Source organism: Gymnoscopelus braueri (genome assembly GCF_963280865.1).
Source record: "Gymnoscopelus braueri genome assembly, chromosome: 1".
In the NCBI taxonomy this organism is placed as follows: Eukaryota; Metazoa; Chordata; class Actinopteri; order Myctophiformes; family Myctophidae; genus Gymnoscopelus; species Gymnoscopelus braueri.
Window position 1 is genome coordinate 9,128,237 of NC_137603.1, and position 15,851 is coordinate 9,144,087.

Here is a 15,851-nt window from a genome sequence, read left to right on the forward strand (position 1 = left end):
TATACTTAAAGTACCAAAAGTAAAAGTACTAATATTTGAAAATAGCCGATCTATACAAGCTCACAATGTGTCACATCGCAACGCGTTGTGAGCTTGTAGATCGGCTATTTTCAAATAGCCTAGGTATAAAATAGTTTTATAATATACTATAGTAATTTATATCTGCAAAGTAACTAGTAACTAAAGGTTTCAAATAATTGTAAAAATAAAATGTACACTATTTGCCTCTGAGATGTAGTGGAGTAGAAGTAAAAGTATAGCAAATTGGAAATACTCTAGTAAAAGTAACTCAAAATTGTACTTAATTACATGTTCTTATAGTTACTTTCCACCACTGCTGTCGGGTAGAAACCTTGAACGTCCAAAACTGTTACTTTTCAGGAAAAGGAAACAAAATTAACATGTGTTCGAATGGATCCGATGTAGTCATAATTTAGTCACAAGCTCTTGCTATTTCGAAAACAACATTCAAACTACCAATAACTATGGAACGTATTATCACGACGGCACGCTTTCTCCCCCCGATTCTACGAGACACGGATATGTCTTTTAAAGCGATCGGTGGATGGATCGTTGTGAAAAATAATATTCTATGATTTTTCAAAGGTTAGTGAAAACGCTCGGAATCGCTGACAAGGTCGGCTATAGACGATGTCTTACTCTGGCGGTTCATGCATGGGTTAATACTTGTCATTGGTTCAATATTCATAAAACTCCCCGAAAACACACATAATCACTTTCAGACTTTTTTCAGAAGCAGCTAAAATAGTCGATCTAAGCTCACTTGCACGATAGTCTTGTACGATGAAGTAGGCTATTCATTTATGAAACAAAATTACTTTAAAAGTTGAAATATGGAGATGGAAGGTTTCTGCCCGACAACAACGATTTGTTCTATGGGGTCACCCAGGTGGAATAAAGACATTCCATCTCTGTTGTTGGTTTGTTTTGTTCTCGTGAAAAAATCTGATTAAAGTTGAAAACATAAACCAAAGCAAAGAGTTTAAATCAGATTCACTGTCACACACTATCTGGGGCTTTCATGCGCTGTAGATAGAAGATTATGCCGTTTAAACTTGTCCCTCGGGAGGGAAATAAACACTATCTCCCTCATCATAAATGTCAAACTAACAGCGGAACGCTGTACAACTGGGATGTGTCTTTTTTATATTATTATGAAAATGGCATGGACTGTATCACTGTTTATCTGACAGTGAAACAGAGATATGAATGTTCATCTTAATGTCACTGTGGGCGTTAAGCTCCAACAGAGAGAGAGAGAGAGAGAGAGAGAGAGAGAGAGAGAGAGAGAGAGAGAGAGAGAGAGAGAGAGAGAGAGAGAGAGAGAGAGAGAGAGAGAGGAAGATGACTTTATTACAGTTGTGGAAGAAGTAGCAACTCAGATTCTTTACTTAAGTATAAGTAGCTATAATGTAAAGCTATGTAAACATAGCTATTCAAAATTTGAGTGAACGCTTTTTTCAAAGTTATCGCCATCAAAATATACTTAATAAGAATGTCTTATACAGAAACGATTATTTCTTATTATAGCGGATTTTTGAATTACCAAATTATAAACAAATAGGGCTTAAAGGGATAGTTCACCCCCAAAATGACTTGAATTCTGGAGTTTCTTTTTGTTTTTGTCGCATTCCTAAGCCAATAATTTGATGACTGACGGCGGCTCCGGTAGGAGACTCAAAGTGTCAACTTTGAGTCTCCTCCTACTCCTACAACATTAGCATCTTTCCGCCGGTCATCAAATGATTGGCTTAGGAATGCGACAAAAACAAAAACAATCCATGAATTCAAGGCTTCATGGGGTGTGTAATTGATAGAAAATAAGTAATGTTTTGGTTGAACTATCCCTTTAAGTAAAATCTATTTGATATAAATCAGCAATATAATTTAAATCTGCAAAGTGAATACTAACTAAAGCTGTCAAATAATGGCACTGTAGCAAAACAAAGTGCAATATTTGCATCTGAGATGCAGTGGAATATAAGTAAGAAGTATCGAAAAATGGACATAATTTAAAGGCCCGTGCTTCAGTAAAAGTACTTAGTTACTTTCCCACCAGTGAGTGAGAGGTGTGGATTATCATCCAGCAGGGTCAGGAGTTATTTTCTGATTAGCATATCGAGCAATCTCAAATGTGTTCTCCTCCTGGGGGCCTGTGTGCTTAATTATGCTGCACTTGATGTTCTGATAATGAGTTTGTTGTGGGAACAAGAGACTGTCTGAGGAGAGCTGTCTGAGTGAGAGAGAGAGGAGAGTGCATAATGTACTTATTTCCCATAGGAACACCAGTGGTGGGAAAAAGTACTCAAAAGTACTCAGTGATCTGAGGTCTACTGATAAGCTGTTGCTGGTCGCAGTGTTGACTAAATTCGTCGACTACCTTTTTTTACTGACGAAACCTAAATAAAAAAACTAAGCTATGATGACTAAAACTAAGACTTAATATATTGACAATTTCATAAACAAATAGAAACTATACTGAAATGTTAGTGAGAGACTAGTGGAGAAGTCCAGTAGAAAAAAAAACATGTTTTTTTCATGGTTGGTTGCGCTAGGGTGTTGCGCTCTGAAAATAGCAGATCTACAAGCTCAAGCTTGTAGATCGGCTATTTTCAGCACGCAGCCAAGTGTAAAATCGGCCATTACGACGCCATCAAGGCACCGCCAAGATACATTTTAGTCGGCTAAATCAACTGTAGATTTAGTCGACTATAATATTTAGTCGACTAAAACTAGACTAACAGTAAAACATTTGTTTAAAAAAGGTTTTAAACAAGGGGAATCATTGTGGAGATGCACGGTGCCGTCGGTTCCGGTCGCTGGTTCCGGGCCACCTGATGACACAATGATGACGTAAAGTTATTTCTGCTCCGACCGGATGAGAAACCCGACAATGGTATTGATCCCAGGCTATAGCCTATAACTAATACTAAGTTGGGAGACAGGGAGATACAGCCTTCAGTGCATGTGCTCCACATTTGACCGATCCATTTCCAGAGCTCGCACATCAGGCTCTTCTAACAGGAAGGAAACACAACGTTCCTTCTCCATCCCTCACCATCACTTCTAATTAAGTGGCAACAGGACCTAGGGAGCCCTGGAGAGTTGGCTGCTGGGTAATGAGCCTGGGGGGGGGGGGGGCATCGCTGACAGGTGACGGGGGGACGGACATACAGGCGGGGGGCACACGACAGCATTTTACAGGGTGTGGGTGTGTGTGTGTGTGTGTGTGTGTGTGTGTGTGTGTCTTACCGTGGCCTGCTGCTTCTCTGCTCTCTCTGTGGCCTCATCCAGCTGCTTCTGCAGGGCTGCCTGGAGGGATTTCATCTCCTCCCTGTGTCCAGAGAAACACTCTGTTAGCACACATTGTACAAGTACAGGAGAGCACATACAGTACAGTACACTACAGTACAGGACAGTACAGGACAATACAATACTTACTGTACAGTACAGGACATGACAGTAGTACAGGACAGTACAGGACCATACCATACTTACTGTACAGTGCACTACAGTACAGGACCAAACGCACAAAAAAATAATAAGCTATGATGACTAAAACTAAGACTAAATGTAATGACAATTTTGTTTAAAAAAAAAAGCTAGATGCATCGTCACATCGTATATATTGGTCAAAATGTATATTGGACTGAAGTGGTTAATGCATGTTTTGTGATAATAATCTAAATCTACAAAGTAACTAGTAACTAAAGCTTTCAAATAAATGTAGTGGAGTAAAAGTGCAATATGTGGATCCGAGATGTAGTGGAGTAGAAGTAAAAGTACAGAAAATTGGAAATACTCAAGTTAAGTAAAAAATACCTCAAAATTGTGCTTAAGTACAGTACTTGAGTAAATGTAGTTAGTTACTTTACACCACTGGCCCCCACATCAATCTCAGATGTCGGGGCTCAAACGTACAGTACCATTACCATTACCATTACTATAGCTGGGCGCAGCTCTGAAGGTGCCGGCAACACGCGTTGCCGGCACCTTCAGAGCTGCGCCCAGCTAACACCCAGAACAATAGCCCAGAAATAGACATATTACTTTTTTTTTGGTCGCGGCTGGGGGGGGGGGGGGGGCTAATGGGGGTCGAGTTGAACCCCCATGGCCACGCACATAAATCGGCGCGCCTGATGTACAGTATATAGCAACAAAATATATATTTTTTTAATAAATATTTGAAGTTTTTCAGAAAACTTAGGTCCGGATTTAGAAGAAGTTTTTTGAATCGGCCTGCAGGTCTAAATGGGTTAACGTGTTCTTTGGTCCAGCACCGGATTTGTATCTTTTTGGATGTGCGTGCCTTTATAAACTCTCTGCCACTCCAACAAAACCAACCGAGGATAGGAATGGTGGAGCTGGTGTTTGCTAGAGTCTTCTTGCCAACAACCATCCCACACAAGTAAGACCCCACAGGGGGGTTTGGGAGCACACAGAAAAGTTTGCTCTGATTTCATGACACAGTTCCGACCTCACGCACACTCGCTCATTGGGAAATAACCATGTTTGTCTGCATATAGTGCGTGGACAGCATAGTGTGAGGACTGAGATTGTAAACGGAGGCCAGCAGAGCTGCTGCTTTCCAGGCTGAGAAGTTAAATCCAGTATTTTTACGACCCTGATAAGAAAGAGTCCAGGACACAGGGAGTAACAAAACACTATGGTAAGGTGCACACAATCCATTTACATAAAGTGGTTTATGTAAATAGAGGGAGGCAGGACAGTGCCAGAGTTAGTTACCATAAATCTCACAAAATAAAAGGGAACTAGAAAAAGTGCTCCTCGGAGCACAGGTCTCCGCCAGGTCAGGTAGGTTATTGTGGCCTCCTGGTGGCGCTTTAATAGGCCAATGTGAAAAGGGTGTCATTTCTTCTTAGGCATTTCACGGGAATCGGACACTGCATTAATGATTTGAGGCATTTTGTTCCAAAAATGTGTTTTGCTAAATTAGACCTGCTGGTGGCGCTATAAGAGGCCAATGTGAAAAGGGTGGCATTTCTTCCTCGGCCTAGTGGGACTGTGCGTGTGAAATTTCAGGGAAATCGCAAGCATGATTTGAGGCATTTTGTTGAAAACGGACCAATCCTGCAAACTTTGGAAGCCAACCTTAGCCAATGAGGATGAAATCTGGAAAATCGGACAGATCCGGGTTGATCACATGACTATAGAGATACTGTGTACCGATTTGCGTGACGTTTGGATAAAATCTGTAGGAGTAATATAGAAAAATGTGTTTTGCACAAATCGGCCTCCTGGTGGCGCTATAACAGGCCGATGTGAAAAATGGTTCTGAATTGGTATCCAGGGAGTGTGTGTGCACAGTTTTGCAGCAACCGGGCCAACGGTGCCGGAGATTAGCTGCTCGCGGACGGACAGGACACACGGACGGACACACGGACGGGCAGACGGACACACGGACGGACAGGGGGTAAAACATACTCTCGCCATGCCTTTCGGCCTGGCGAAGACAATAAACCAAAACAAAATCTAACCTCATTGACTACACCAGACTACACTACATGTGTGCAATATGTAGCCTCCCCCTAAAGGTCAGACAGTGGTCAGGCAGAAAGTGACAGCATGCCCACAAGCCTGGACAAGGCCATAGACGCAAGACAAACTGACACTGAACAACAGCCCGGTGATATAGAGGAGGAGATTAGTCGTGATTGGTCCACTGTAAGTCCATCCACCAATCGGTGGAAAGAGTGCTGGATGCCATCAGCCAATCATTTGTCAGGGCCTGGCACACTAATTATATATAGCACAGGACCAGTTGCACACACCAGATACCAGGCAAGCAATGTAACACGTACAGTATGGTCTTATATGACCCTGTTTAAAATGAAAAGACATAGGTTGACTCTGGACCTGTTATTCTCTGCAGGTCCAGCAATACATTGCACAAAAGTAAAGGCATAATTTGCCCCTTTGAGGCCAATGTATTCTTTGTCACTTAGTCGATTAGCTCAACTTCAAGACCCCATTAAAGATCTGGCTGAATAGTAGACAGACCATCAATTAGTAGAGTTGTAACAGGTTCCATTTTCAGTGCCCTATGTAGTTTTTCCAACTCAATTCAGTTGAAAAATGTACAACCAATAATAATAACAACAGTTAAAAATAAGTGCAGAGGGGGGGGTGGGTATTTTCTTAACCAATTAACATACGTCTTTGTATGAATTTTTTTATTTTTTTTTTAATCTATAAAATGTATAAGCTCACAACGCCTCACATCGTGTAGATTTAGATTTTTTTCCCCAAAATTGGGATGCCAACCCATTATCAAACATACATATCAAATAGTGCAGATAGTCTACATTAACCAAAAGCAAATTGCAGGTATTTAAATCAGTCTGACCAGGAGCATGGATACATCTCCACCGGCCATACAACTGAATGACCAGAGGGGGGATATCAAAAGCAGAGGCGTATATCCCGTCATCATCCTCCCCAGCAAATCCAACCCTATAGCACCAAAACAAGAAGTAAAGTAAAAAAAAAAAAAAAGCAATGAAATAGCAACAAAAATAGATCTAAGCACAAAATGAATGACAATCACACCATTGCCACTCATACTAACTGCTCTCGCCTCCACCGAGTCTTGAATCAACTACCTCTGAGACAGCGGTCAGAAAATAGATCAGCGTTAATAGCAGCTGAAAGGCTCAGTGAAGCACGCACAGCCTCCAGGAACCAGGATGCCAGAGAGTCTTATAACGACCGAATGAAGTCTGGGATTGGATGAGCAGCAGGTAAGTTATTCCAGTCAGAGGGAGCTTTGAACATAAAGGCTATTTCTCCAATTTATTTGGTGACGGTAGGAGTAGAGAAGAAGAGTCGATCGGAGTGCCTTAAGCGAGTACCTTGAGGTACTTATGGCACTAGAAACTGTTTTAAATAGGTACAGTACGCTACTTGAAATAGGCACGTTTCAAAATGAGTCAAAACTAGTGGAGAGTGTTTTCTTGCATGTGTAAGGACAAATCTACATAGGCTTTTGGAAGCTGCTTTTGAGGGAAAATAAGATTTGCTTCGGATTTGTTTTGATGAACATGAGCATTTCCATAGCAACACAAGCTCCACCAATCAGATAGATCACTGCTATACACATTAGGATTGTGGGTAGCTGTTAGTTAAGTAGCCTACTTCTCCATGACATGGCAAATTATGCAGGATTTTCTCGTGTGGCTTCTACAGGAACATCAACAACAACAGGAGCCTCGTGATAACTCTGCAGTACATGAGATCGTTACGACATCATAGCTAATAATACAATGCTCTATGGGGGGGGGGGGATGGCAAAGATTGGCAGATTTCTTTCTAACTTCAAGTGTTAAACAGTTTCTAGAACGAACACAAAACACTAAAGAAACCCATGTACAAATCTGACAAGAGAGCCTGCTCTGTTTTGCCATTTAGCAAATAAAGGTCAAAGGTCATGCTCAGTAAATCGTCCAGTGCTCAACAAGACAATATGGAAATGTATGGAAATGTGTCTTAAGGTCTCTGCAGTGATGAACTCCTGTGTTTGACATGCCAGCCATTGTGTCTGTTGCTGTAAACCCAGCCAAGCAAAACGTTGTTTTTTTTTACTCTCAGTAGTAAAATAAAGTATAAGCTGTGTTTCAATGTATTCTCATCTCCTGCATCCAAAGACTTTGGAACATTCCCATCAACGGACATTAATGTGAAGTGATAATGAATACGCTCTGGGACTTACTGTAATGAATAAAACATTATTTAAACCAATCCGTATGGCAGAGTATGTTAATGCAATATAATTAGTACATGTGCAATGGTTGGAGGTGGTCTCCCTACTTTTCTATTGAGACATTTAGACCACATGGTGTCCTAAGCAGTACTGGGGTGGGCTATCATGTGGGAGATGTGGATTTGAATACTGGCTAAAGATAAAGAGCATTGCATTGTGCTGTCAGTTGAAATGGTATAATCGTATTATTTTGTTTGGTGTGGTAATCGTTTGGGTATGCCTCTTTTATTCTAACTCATAGTGCGACTAGCGAGACTAAACTAATTGATTTGCATTATGTGAGGGAACAAAAACAATGTGGTGCAAACCGGAACCCAATCTGGGAACACATCCTAAATTTTATTTTTTTTTTCTTTTTTTCCCTTAGTTTTTGGCTCTGGGGGGCAACACCTAATCTGACTCTGCCAGATGCGGCATTGTACAGTAGTTATTTCACTATTCATCATGGCCGTTACCACGAACAACAACACTACAAGTTGCGCAGCTACTATGACGTCATGTAGACACGTCAATATGATTGGTTGAGTTAGCACGCCCAGACGGTCCCATCCAATCACCTGCCAAGTAGCTTGAAAAAAGGGACCGCCGTCTTGCAGCGGTTGGGCTACCGAGATCCCAGATGGAAGTAGTTTGTGAAACAAATGTGAGAAGCAAGCTTCTTCCATCTGGCGGAGTCAGGTTAGGCACCACCTCCTTTTTTGTGTAGAAACAGGGACTTGGTTTGGCTCCTCCCCTTTCTTAGTCCACTTCCTCGCGGGTGCTTTTATGTTTATTCTTACTAACGACAACACCACATGTTTAGGGCAGTGGTGCTGCTGACAGATTTAACTGTTAGCAGAATTTGTCTTGAGAGATGAAGCGGAACCCACAAGCGGAAACTTTTTGTCTTTGTTTCTTTCTTGAGTAGTATTCAGTCATGGAACGCCTCCAAATTAAGAGTTCTGAAATGTCACATTTTGTCCTACAACATATGTTGCCTTTGATAAATATTTCCCATGTTGTGGTACTACACTCTCGCAGCGAAAATTATTTTCAGAAAGCAATCAAAACAAAGTTAGGAGCTGTCGAAAGCAAATGATTTGCAATAAATCAGCTGTCCGCACGCTGAATGATGGAGTCGCTCCGTAATTGCACTCGGCGCGTGTTTAAGTGGAACCTTTAAATGCTGTGTCGTCAACAAACGACACAGCTTTGAGTAGGCCTACTTTTACTTGAGTATGTAAAATGTTGGTACTTTATGTATATTTCGATGCCAATACTTTAACAATTTTGAATAGAGGACTTTTACTGGGTTAGGTTTATCTGAGTACTTCTTCCACTGGTTGTGAGCTTATAAGATTGCCTGTTTTCGGCACACCACACCGCTGTAAAGCTTAGTATGACTCAAGCCCGGGCCTGCGCCCCTGAACGGTCTATTTTATTGATCGGTTATCGGGATATTGCCCACAGGAGACTGGATCCCTGGACCTCAATCAGAAGCTGACATTTCATGTGAGTGAAAAGGCTGCAAAACGTCCCCTCGTCATTAAAGGACTCATTACACACAACATTAATCAGACAATTATAACTGCTGAACAGGTTTTAGCGAGACACTTAAACAGCTGGCTTGTATAAACACCTACAGTACTATATAGAACCATAGATGTGCTCATGCTGCATGCGGCTGGGGGGAGGGGGCCAAAGGACGGAACCTATGTTTTCACCCCTGTCTGTCTGTCTTTCCATCCGTGTGTGCGTGTGTGTGTGCGTGTCAGCCTGTGAGCTACTCTGTGTGAAAACTTTTCACCCACACTCCCGATAGATTACCGAAGTCTGACATAATTTACACATCGTACCTGGGTCGCGTTTTTTTCCCCCCCATTCTGAATTCCCATTGACGTGTTTAATATCTCGTCAAATAAGAACTGTGTTCCAAAAATAAACAAATGATCCCGGTGGTTTGACTCTTATGGATACGAAGCATCAACTGACGGTGAGAAAACGCTAATGTTACTTCCGCCGAATTAGTAACATTTTCCCCAAATCAAATATGAGTGACTGACTATCATAAACGATACAGAGCCACCTCCCTGACAATATCGCTGAGGCAGTTTGTTTATTTTTGGCCACAATTCTTATATTAAACAATTCTAAGATGACCCAATGTTATTCTCCATAGATAAATTACTTCTACGACCCAGGGGATGAACGAGTGACGTCAGGACTTCTGTGCTCTATAGGCCAAGGAAGCACCTCTGCCCCAATTTCTTTTTAAATTGGCCTTGTGGTGCCGCTATAACAGGGCCCTTCACGTTTTGGCCTATAACTCTTGAACTGTAGGACGTTGAGACAAACTTTTCCCAAATTCCTTGGATCATGAAGGCCTCGCCAATTTTCGCCTGACAAGATTTCCCGCCACTTTTTCTGCGTTTTCTTTGAAACACACCTTTTGTTACTATTTGTGGTCACGTGATAAACAAGCATCTGTCCGATTTGTAAGATTCCATTCCGATTGGCTACGAATGGCTTTCAAAGTTGGTCATACAAACAAAATCTCCTTTTCCTGGATTACTTTGATCATGACAAAACTCCCCATATCGGCCTCTGCCATTTGTGCCGGCCATTTAGCCTTTTCTTCGAAACACAATTGCTGGAACTACTCCTACATATTTTGTCCAAAACTCACACAAATCGGTACACATTATCTCTGAGGTCATGTGATCAAGATGTATCTGACTGTTTCACAGGCCAGGGTATGTGGAGATCTGCACTCCGAGGAGTGCACTTTTCTAGTTGATCTCTGTGGTCAGTTCTAAAGGTGTAAATGTTACCTCTGTTTGTGGCTGAGGTCCAGAATGTGTTGAACGTCCCTCTTGGCCACAGAGTCATCGTTTTTCAGTGACTGTAAGGAACAGAAATACACAGTTAAATCCTCAGTGCTCATTTGACTACAACTACATACTTCCTATATACTTAGTTGACCGGAGTCCCCAGGGCTCTATGTTAGGCTCCCTACCTTTTCTCTCCACAATACATGTGTGTACTACTTTGCCAAAGAAATAGCAGAATAGGCATAGCCGCGGGAAGACCTTTTAGGTTAAGGGTGCGGTATGAACGCGAGCAAATTTCTTTCGCGGTTTTGGTCGGGTATTGGGTTTTTTTTGTCACCTAAATTCGGTTTATTCGGTTCACCTAAATTCGGTACCTGGGGGGAGGGGGGGCGGCCACACCCCCCGCACCCCTACTTCCCGCGGTACTGAGAATAGGGTCAGGGTTCATGTTGTGAGTTAACTTACTGTAATGTAACTGAGCCCTGACATAAGTGTATTTACTGTAATAGGATGAATACAAAAATAATAATGTAATATTGCACCAATAAGAAAGTAGTGTGTAGTGTGAAAATAGTGTCTTTGCACTAGAAGTTTGCACATGGATGAAGAGCTGTTGAGAGAACCATCACCATCACCCTGCGTGTGTGTGCGTGCGTGCGTGCGTGCGTGCGTGCGTGCGTGCGTGCGTGCGTGCGTGCGTGCGTGCGTGCGTGCGTGCGTGCGTGTCAGATATAGGATATGCCTGAAGAATGTTTAATGCTCATTCTTGTGAAACAATGAAGTGTTCTTTTTATAAGACAACTGAGAGAGAACAAAGAACAAACCACATACTGAACAGTACTATACACGCACACACCCACCCCCCCCACACACACACACCACCACACACACACACACACACACACACCCCACACCCCCCCCCCGCACACACACACATGCACACACGCGCACACACACACACACAGTGTCACACACACACACACACACACACACACACACACACACACACACACACACACCCACACCCACACCCACACCCACACACACACACACACACACACACACACACACACACACACACTTTGATTCATGTGGGAGTTAATTTGCATAAAATACAGTGAAACATTGATAACTTTGCAGGTATGAATGACATGAAGCAGAGCTTGAGTTGGTGTCCTGGAGAACACATACTGTACAATGAATTATATCTCAAATATAGAGTCACATTTAAGTGTGATCTATAAATCTGTTTAAAATACAACCGTGTATCTGTGAAAAAGGGACCGTTGATGGTTTTAATTGCCTCAGGGGTCTTGATAAATGCCAGGTTAATAGACTGATTATTACTTATGGACAGTGGTGTAAAAAGTACTCACATTTGTACTTAAAGGAGAATTTTGGACTAAAGTTTTCTCACCTTTTCTATGACGTTATGATATCTTAGGATGAATGGTACAGTAGAAACATTTCATAACTCCACCCCCTGAGCCGCCACAGCTTAAAAGCTTTAGATCTGACGTTCATAGTGACAGAACACTGTCCCCAAAAAAAAAAAAAAAAAAAAAAAAAAACAGAACTCTCGCTAGACGAGATTGAAATCTCGAGATTTCAATCTCGTGTAGCGAGACTTCTGTTTTTTTTTTTGGGTTGCATAGTGTTCTGTCACTATGAACGTCAGATCTCACCAATTTTTTTTTATAAAAAAGCTATTAAAATATGTGATCTAACCTAAGGCCTATCCGCGCACCTTTTAAGCTGTGGCGGCTCAGGGGTGGAGTTATGAAAATTTTCTACTGTACCATTCATCCTAAGATATCATAACGTCATAGAAAAGGTAAGAAAACTTTAGTCCAAAATTCTCCTTTAAAGGGGTAGTTCACCCCCAAAATAACTTTTTTTCTATTGATTACTCACCCCATGGAGCCTTGAATTCATGGATATTTTTTCGTTTTTGTCGCATTCCTTCCTTTATTATTTGATTATAATAAATGTGTCCCCATTGATTCCGGTAGGAGACACAAATGCATTTGTGTCTCCTACCGGAATCAATGGGGACAAATTTATTAAAATCAAATTATTGGCTTAGGAATGTGACAAAAACTAAAAAATATCTATGAATTCAAGGCTCCAGGTGGTGAGGAATCAATAGAAAAAAAGTTATTTTGGGGGTGAACTACCCCTTTAAGTTACAAGTAAAAGGCCTGTGTTCAAAATGTTCCTTGAGTAAATGTACAAAAGTATTGCCATCAAAATATATTTAAAGTACCAAAAGTAAAAGTACTAAAATGTTTGAAAACAGCATATCTACAAGCTCACAAAGCGTCGCGATGCGAGGCGTTGTGAGCTCTGTAGATCTGCTATTTTCAAATAGCCTAGGTACAAATACCTCAAAATTGTACTTAAGTACAGTACTTGAGTACATGCACTTAGTTACTTTACACCACTGCTTATGGATTACTCAGGGTTCTGTAGGTACACTGTAATAGTGTTAATTTATCCCCTAGAGTGTTCAAATGGAACCAAATGGACGTGCAAGGGTCCACTTTCATATGTAAATGAACACTCATGATTTCAGTGTAAAAGAGCTCAATACTCAGATGGAGGTAGAGGGTGATTTGTAGACCCTAATGAAAATCTGAGACCAACAGAAAAAAACATTTCCTATCTCTAATTCATGCTTACAGCTATATCCAATGAACACGCGCGCACACGCACGCACACGCACGCACACATTGAATTTACACAAGAACAAAACAAGCTTCAATTATTTTATCACAGATGCCTAAACATGTACTGCTAATAACCTGGGCCCTATTATTTAAATTGTTATTTTATTTTTTGAAAGAAACAACACATTTTCAAATTGTATTTGTCGAGATGGCCTGTAATTTTGACTGACATCATTGTATATTACACTTAATGACGTCATCATGCAATGACATCACAATGACATCATATCATCACCACAACCATGTCGTTTAAAATGGATTGTCAGGTGGACAACACGAATAGTAGTAGGACTGTACACACTCTGTAAAACACGCGTTAACAAGCAGCTTTTCACACATTCACCGGCGGTTATAGAAGTGGCACTGCGAGTGCGAAACATGTCTTCTCAAGTAAAAAGGCCTATTTCCCTGCTGGGAACCATGGCATTCGGGGGACGAGCTAACGCGGATCAGAGCTTGGAGATGGTCAGAGCCTTCCTGGACCGGGGTCACAATGAGGTGGACACAGCCTTCATGTACACGGACGGACAAGCGGAGACCATCATTGGGGGCATGAATCTACCAAAGACAGTGAACATAGCCACCAAAGCCAACCCCTGGGATGGCAAGACACTGAAACCAGAAAGTGTTCGTTCCCAGTTGGAGACCTCCCTGAAGAGGCTAAATACTGACTCTGTGAACCTGTTCTACCTCCATGCCCCTGACCACCAAAACCCCATCCAGGATACCCTGAGAGCCTGCAATGAACTGCACAAAGAGGGGAAATTCAAGGAGCTGGCCTTATCAAACTATGCATCATGGGAAGTAGCTGAAATTGCGAGTATCTGCAGGCACAACAACTGGATTGTTCCTTCTGTCTACCAGGGAATGTACAATGCCACTACAAGACAGGTTGAAACAGAGTTGCTGCCATGCCTGAGATACTACGGAATGAGATTCTATGCATACAACCCTTTAGCAGGGGGCCTTCTGACAGGGAAGTACCATTATGAAGACAAAAACAAAGATGGATCCCAGCCTGCAGGACGATTCTTTGGCAACAGCTGGGCTGGAGCATACAGGGACAGATACTGGAAAGAGAGCCACTTCCAGGCAATAGATCTTGTTCAAAAAGCCTTGGAGGCAGTTTATGGTTCAGGGAAACCCACCATGACCTCTGCATCTATACGCTGGATGTACCATCACTCCCATCTTAAGGGTGATCTAGGAGACGGAGTCATCATTGGCATGTCTTCCATGGAGCAACTTCAGCAGAACATGTCTGCCTCAGAGGAGGGTCCTCTGGATGAGAGGGTGGTAGAGGCCTTCAAACAAGCTTGGAATCTGGTGTCCCATGAGTGTCCAAATTACTTTCGCTGAATAGCCTGCAATGCCTTTAATTTTTTGACCTGTATAAGGGGTGATTTGCAGTATCCCAGTCGGATATTATGTTCACATCTATAATTTCCTTTTGCCTTAATGTTTGTTTGAGAACACGACAGGTATTCTATAAACATAAAGTTTATTTCAAAATGAATTGTCAGATGCACAAAACATCACAAATCCACCTTCTTCCCTTGAGAATGAGTTGGCAACACTGTTGAACTAACTGTGTGGCGTGGGGGTTCCAAAATCGGCCAGTCCAACCTATCGGCTTTGCAGATCAGCCAAACTTTGCTTGCCGTTAGCAGAATCAGTTTGAAGAATCTAACTTTCTGGGTGAAACATGCTGAGATGGACGGTGCATCTGAAAGGACCAAAGACACACCATCATGCTGCTGGTTTCTGCCCGACAGCAGTGTTGCCGGATTCTGTGAGAGAAACAAGCAACCAGGTCTAGGAAAACCAGCCCAAAAGAAGCGACTATGGGACACATGAACATTTTAACATAATGCATCAGCTATTTGAAAATAGCAGATCTACAAGCTCACAACGCGTCGCGATCCGACGCGTTGTGAGCTTGTATCTGGCAACCCTGCCCGACAGCAGAGATATAAACGTACATATTCCTGTGTTTCTGGTAGCCTGTGACCTACCGTTGTTCTTATGTTAGACAGTCTGTCCCTCTACATCAGGGGTGATGCAACTTTGATGATGGAGAGGGCCGCTATATTTCCACACTCACTCCAAAGGGCCACATTGCATAATACTGTCGGGCAGACACCTCTTATATAACTTTTTTCATAAATTAATTCCGTACTTCGCCATTCTGTGTCACACAAAAGTAGCAGAAATAGCCGATCTACAAGCTGAAAGCGCGTCGTGTTTTGAGCTTGTAGATCTGCTATTTTTGCTATATTTGAATTGGTATCCTGATTTCTTTTGTGCTATTTTTGAAGTGGAATCCTGAAAAGTTGCATTCCTATTTAATTTCAAATGCAATTAGTTATATTTATGTTAACTTTATAAATTGAAATATAAATACATTGGACATAAAAAAGACAATAGAATGGTAATACTATAGTCATAGACTGAAGTAATTAAACCGGGTCATGTTTGCATGTTTGCAATTGTAACAGCTGAAATCAATAA

At 41.8% G+C, this 15,851-nt stretch overlaps 2 protein-coding genes across 2 annotated transcripts in view; one reads left to right on the forward strand and one right to left on the reverse strand.

Annotated features, from left to right (window-relative positions):
* The window catches only part of luzp2 (leucine zipper protein 2), a gene marked incomplete at both ends in the record, with an annotated part of 231,614 nt that overhangs the window by 97,760 nt on the left and 118,003 nt on the right, over nucleotides 1-15,851 (reverse strand). Inside the window, 2 exons of the mRNA XM_080424131.1 lie at nucleotides 3,274-3,355; nucleotides 10,612-10,682. Coding sequence (XP_080280257.1) covers nucleotides 3,274-3,355; nucleotides 10,612-10,682 — 153 coding nt within the window. The remainder of the gene's footprint in view (nucleotides 1-3,273; nucleotides 3,356-10,611; nucleotides 10,683-15,851) is intronic.
* Nucleotides 13,621-14,846, forward strand: LOC308090457 (aflatoxin B1 aldehyde reductase member 2-like). Its single transcript, XM_080435652.1, has one exon. The coding sequence runs from the start codon at nucleotides 13,719-13,721 to the stop codon at nucleotides 14,697-14,699; it is 981 nt and encodes a 326-aa protein (XP_080291778.1). The 5' UTR covers nucleotides 13,621-13,718; the 3' UTR covers nucleotides 14,700-14,846.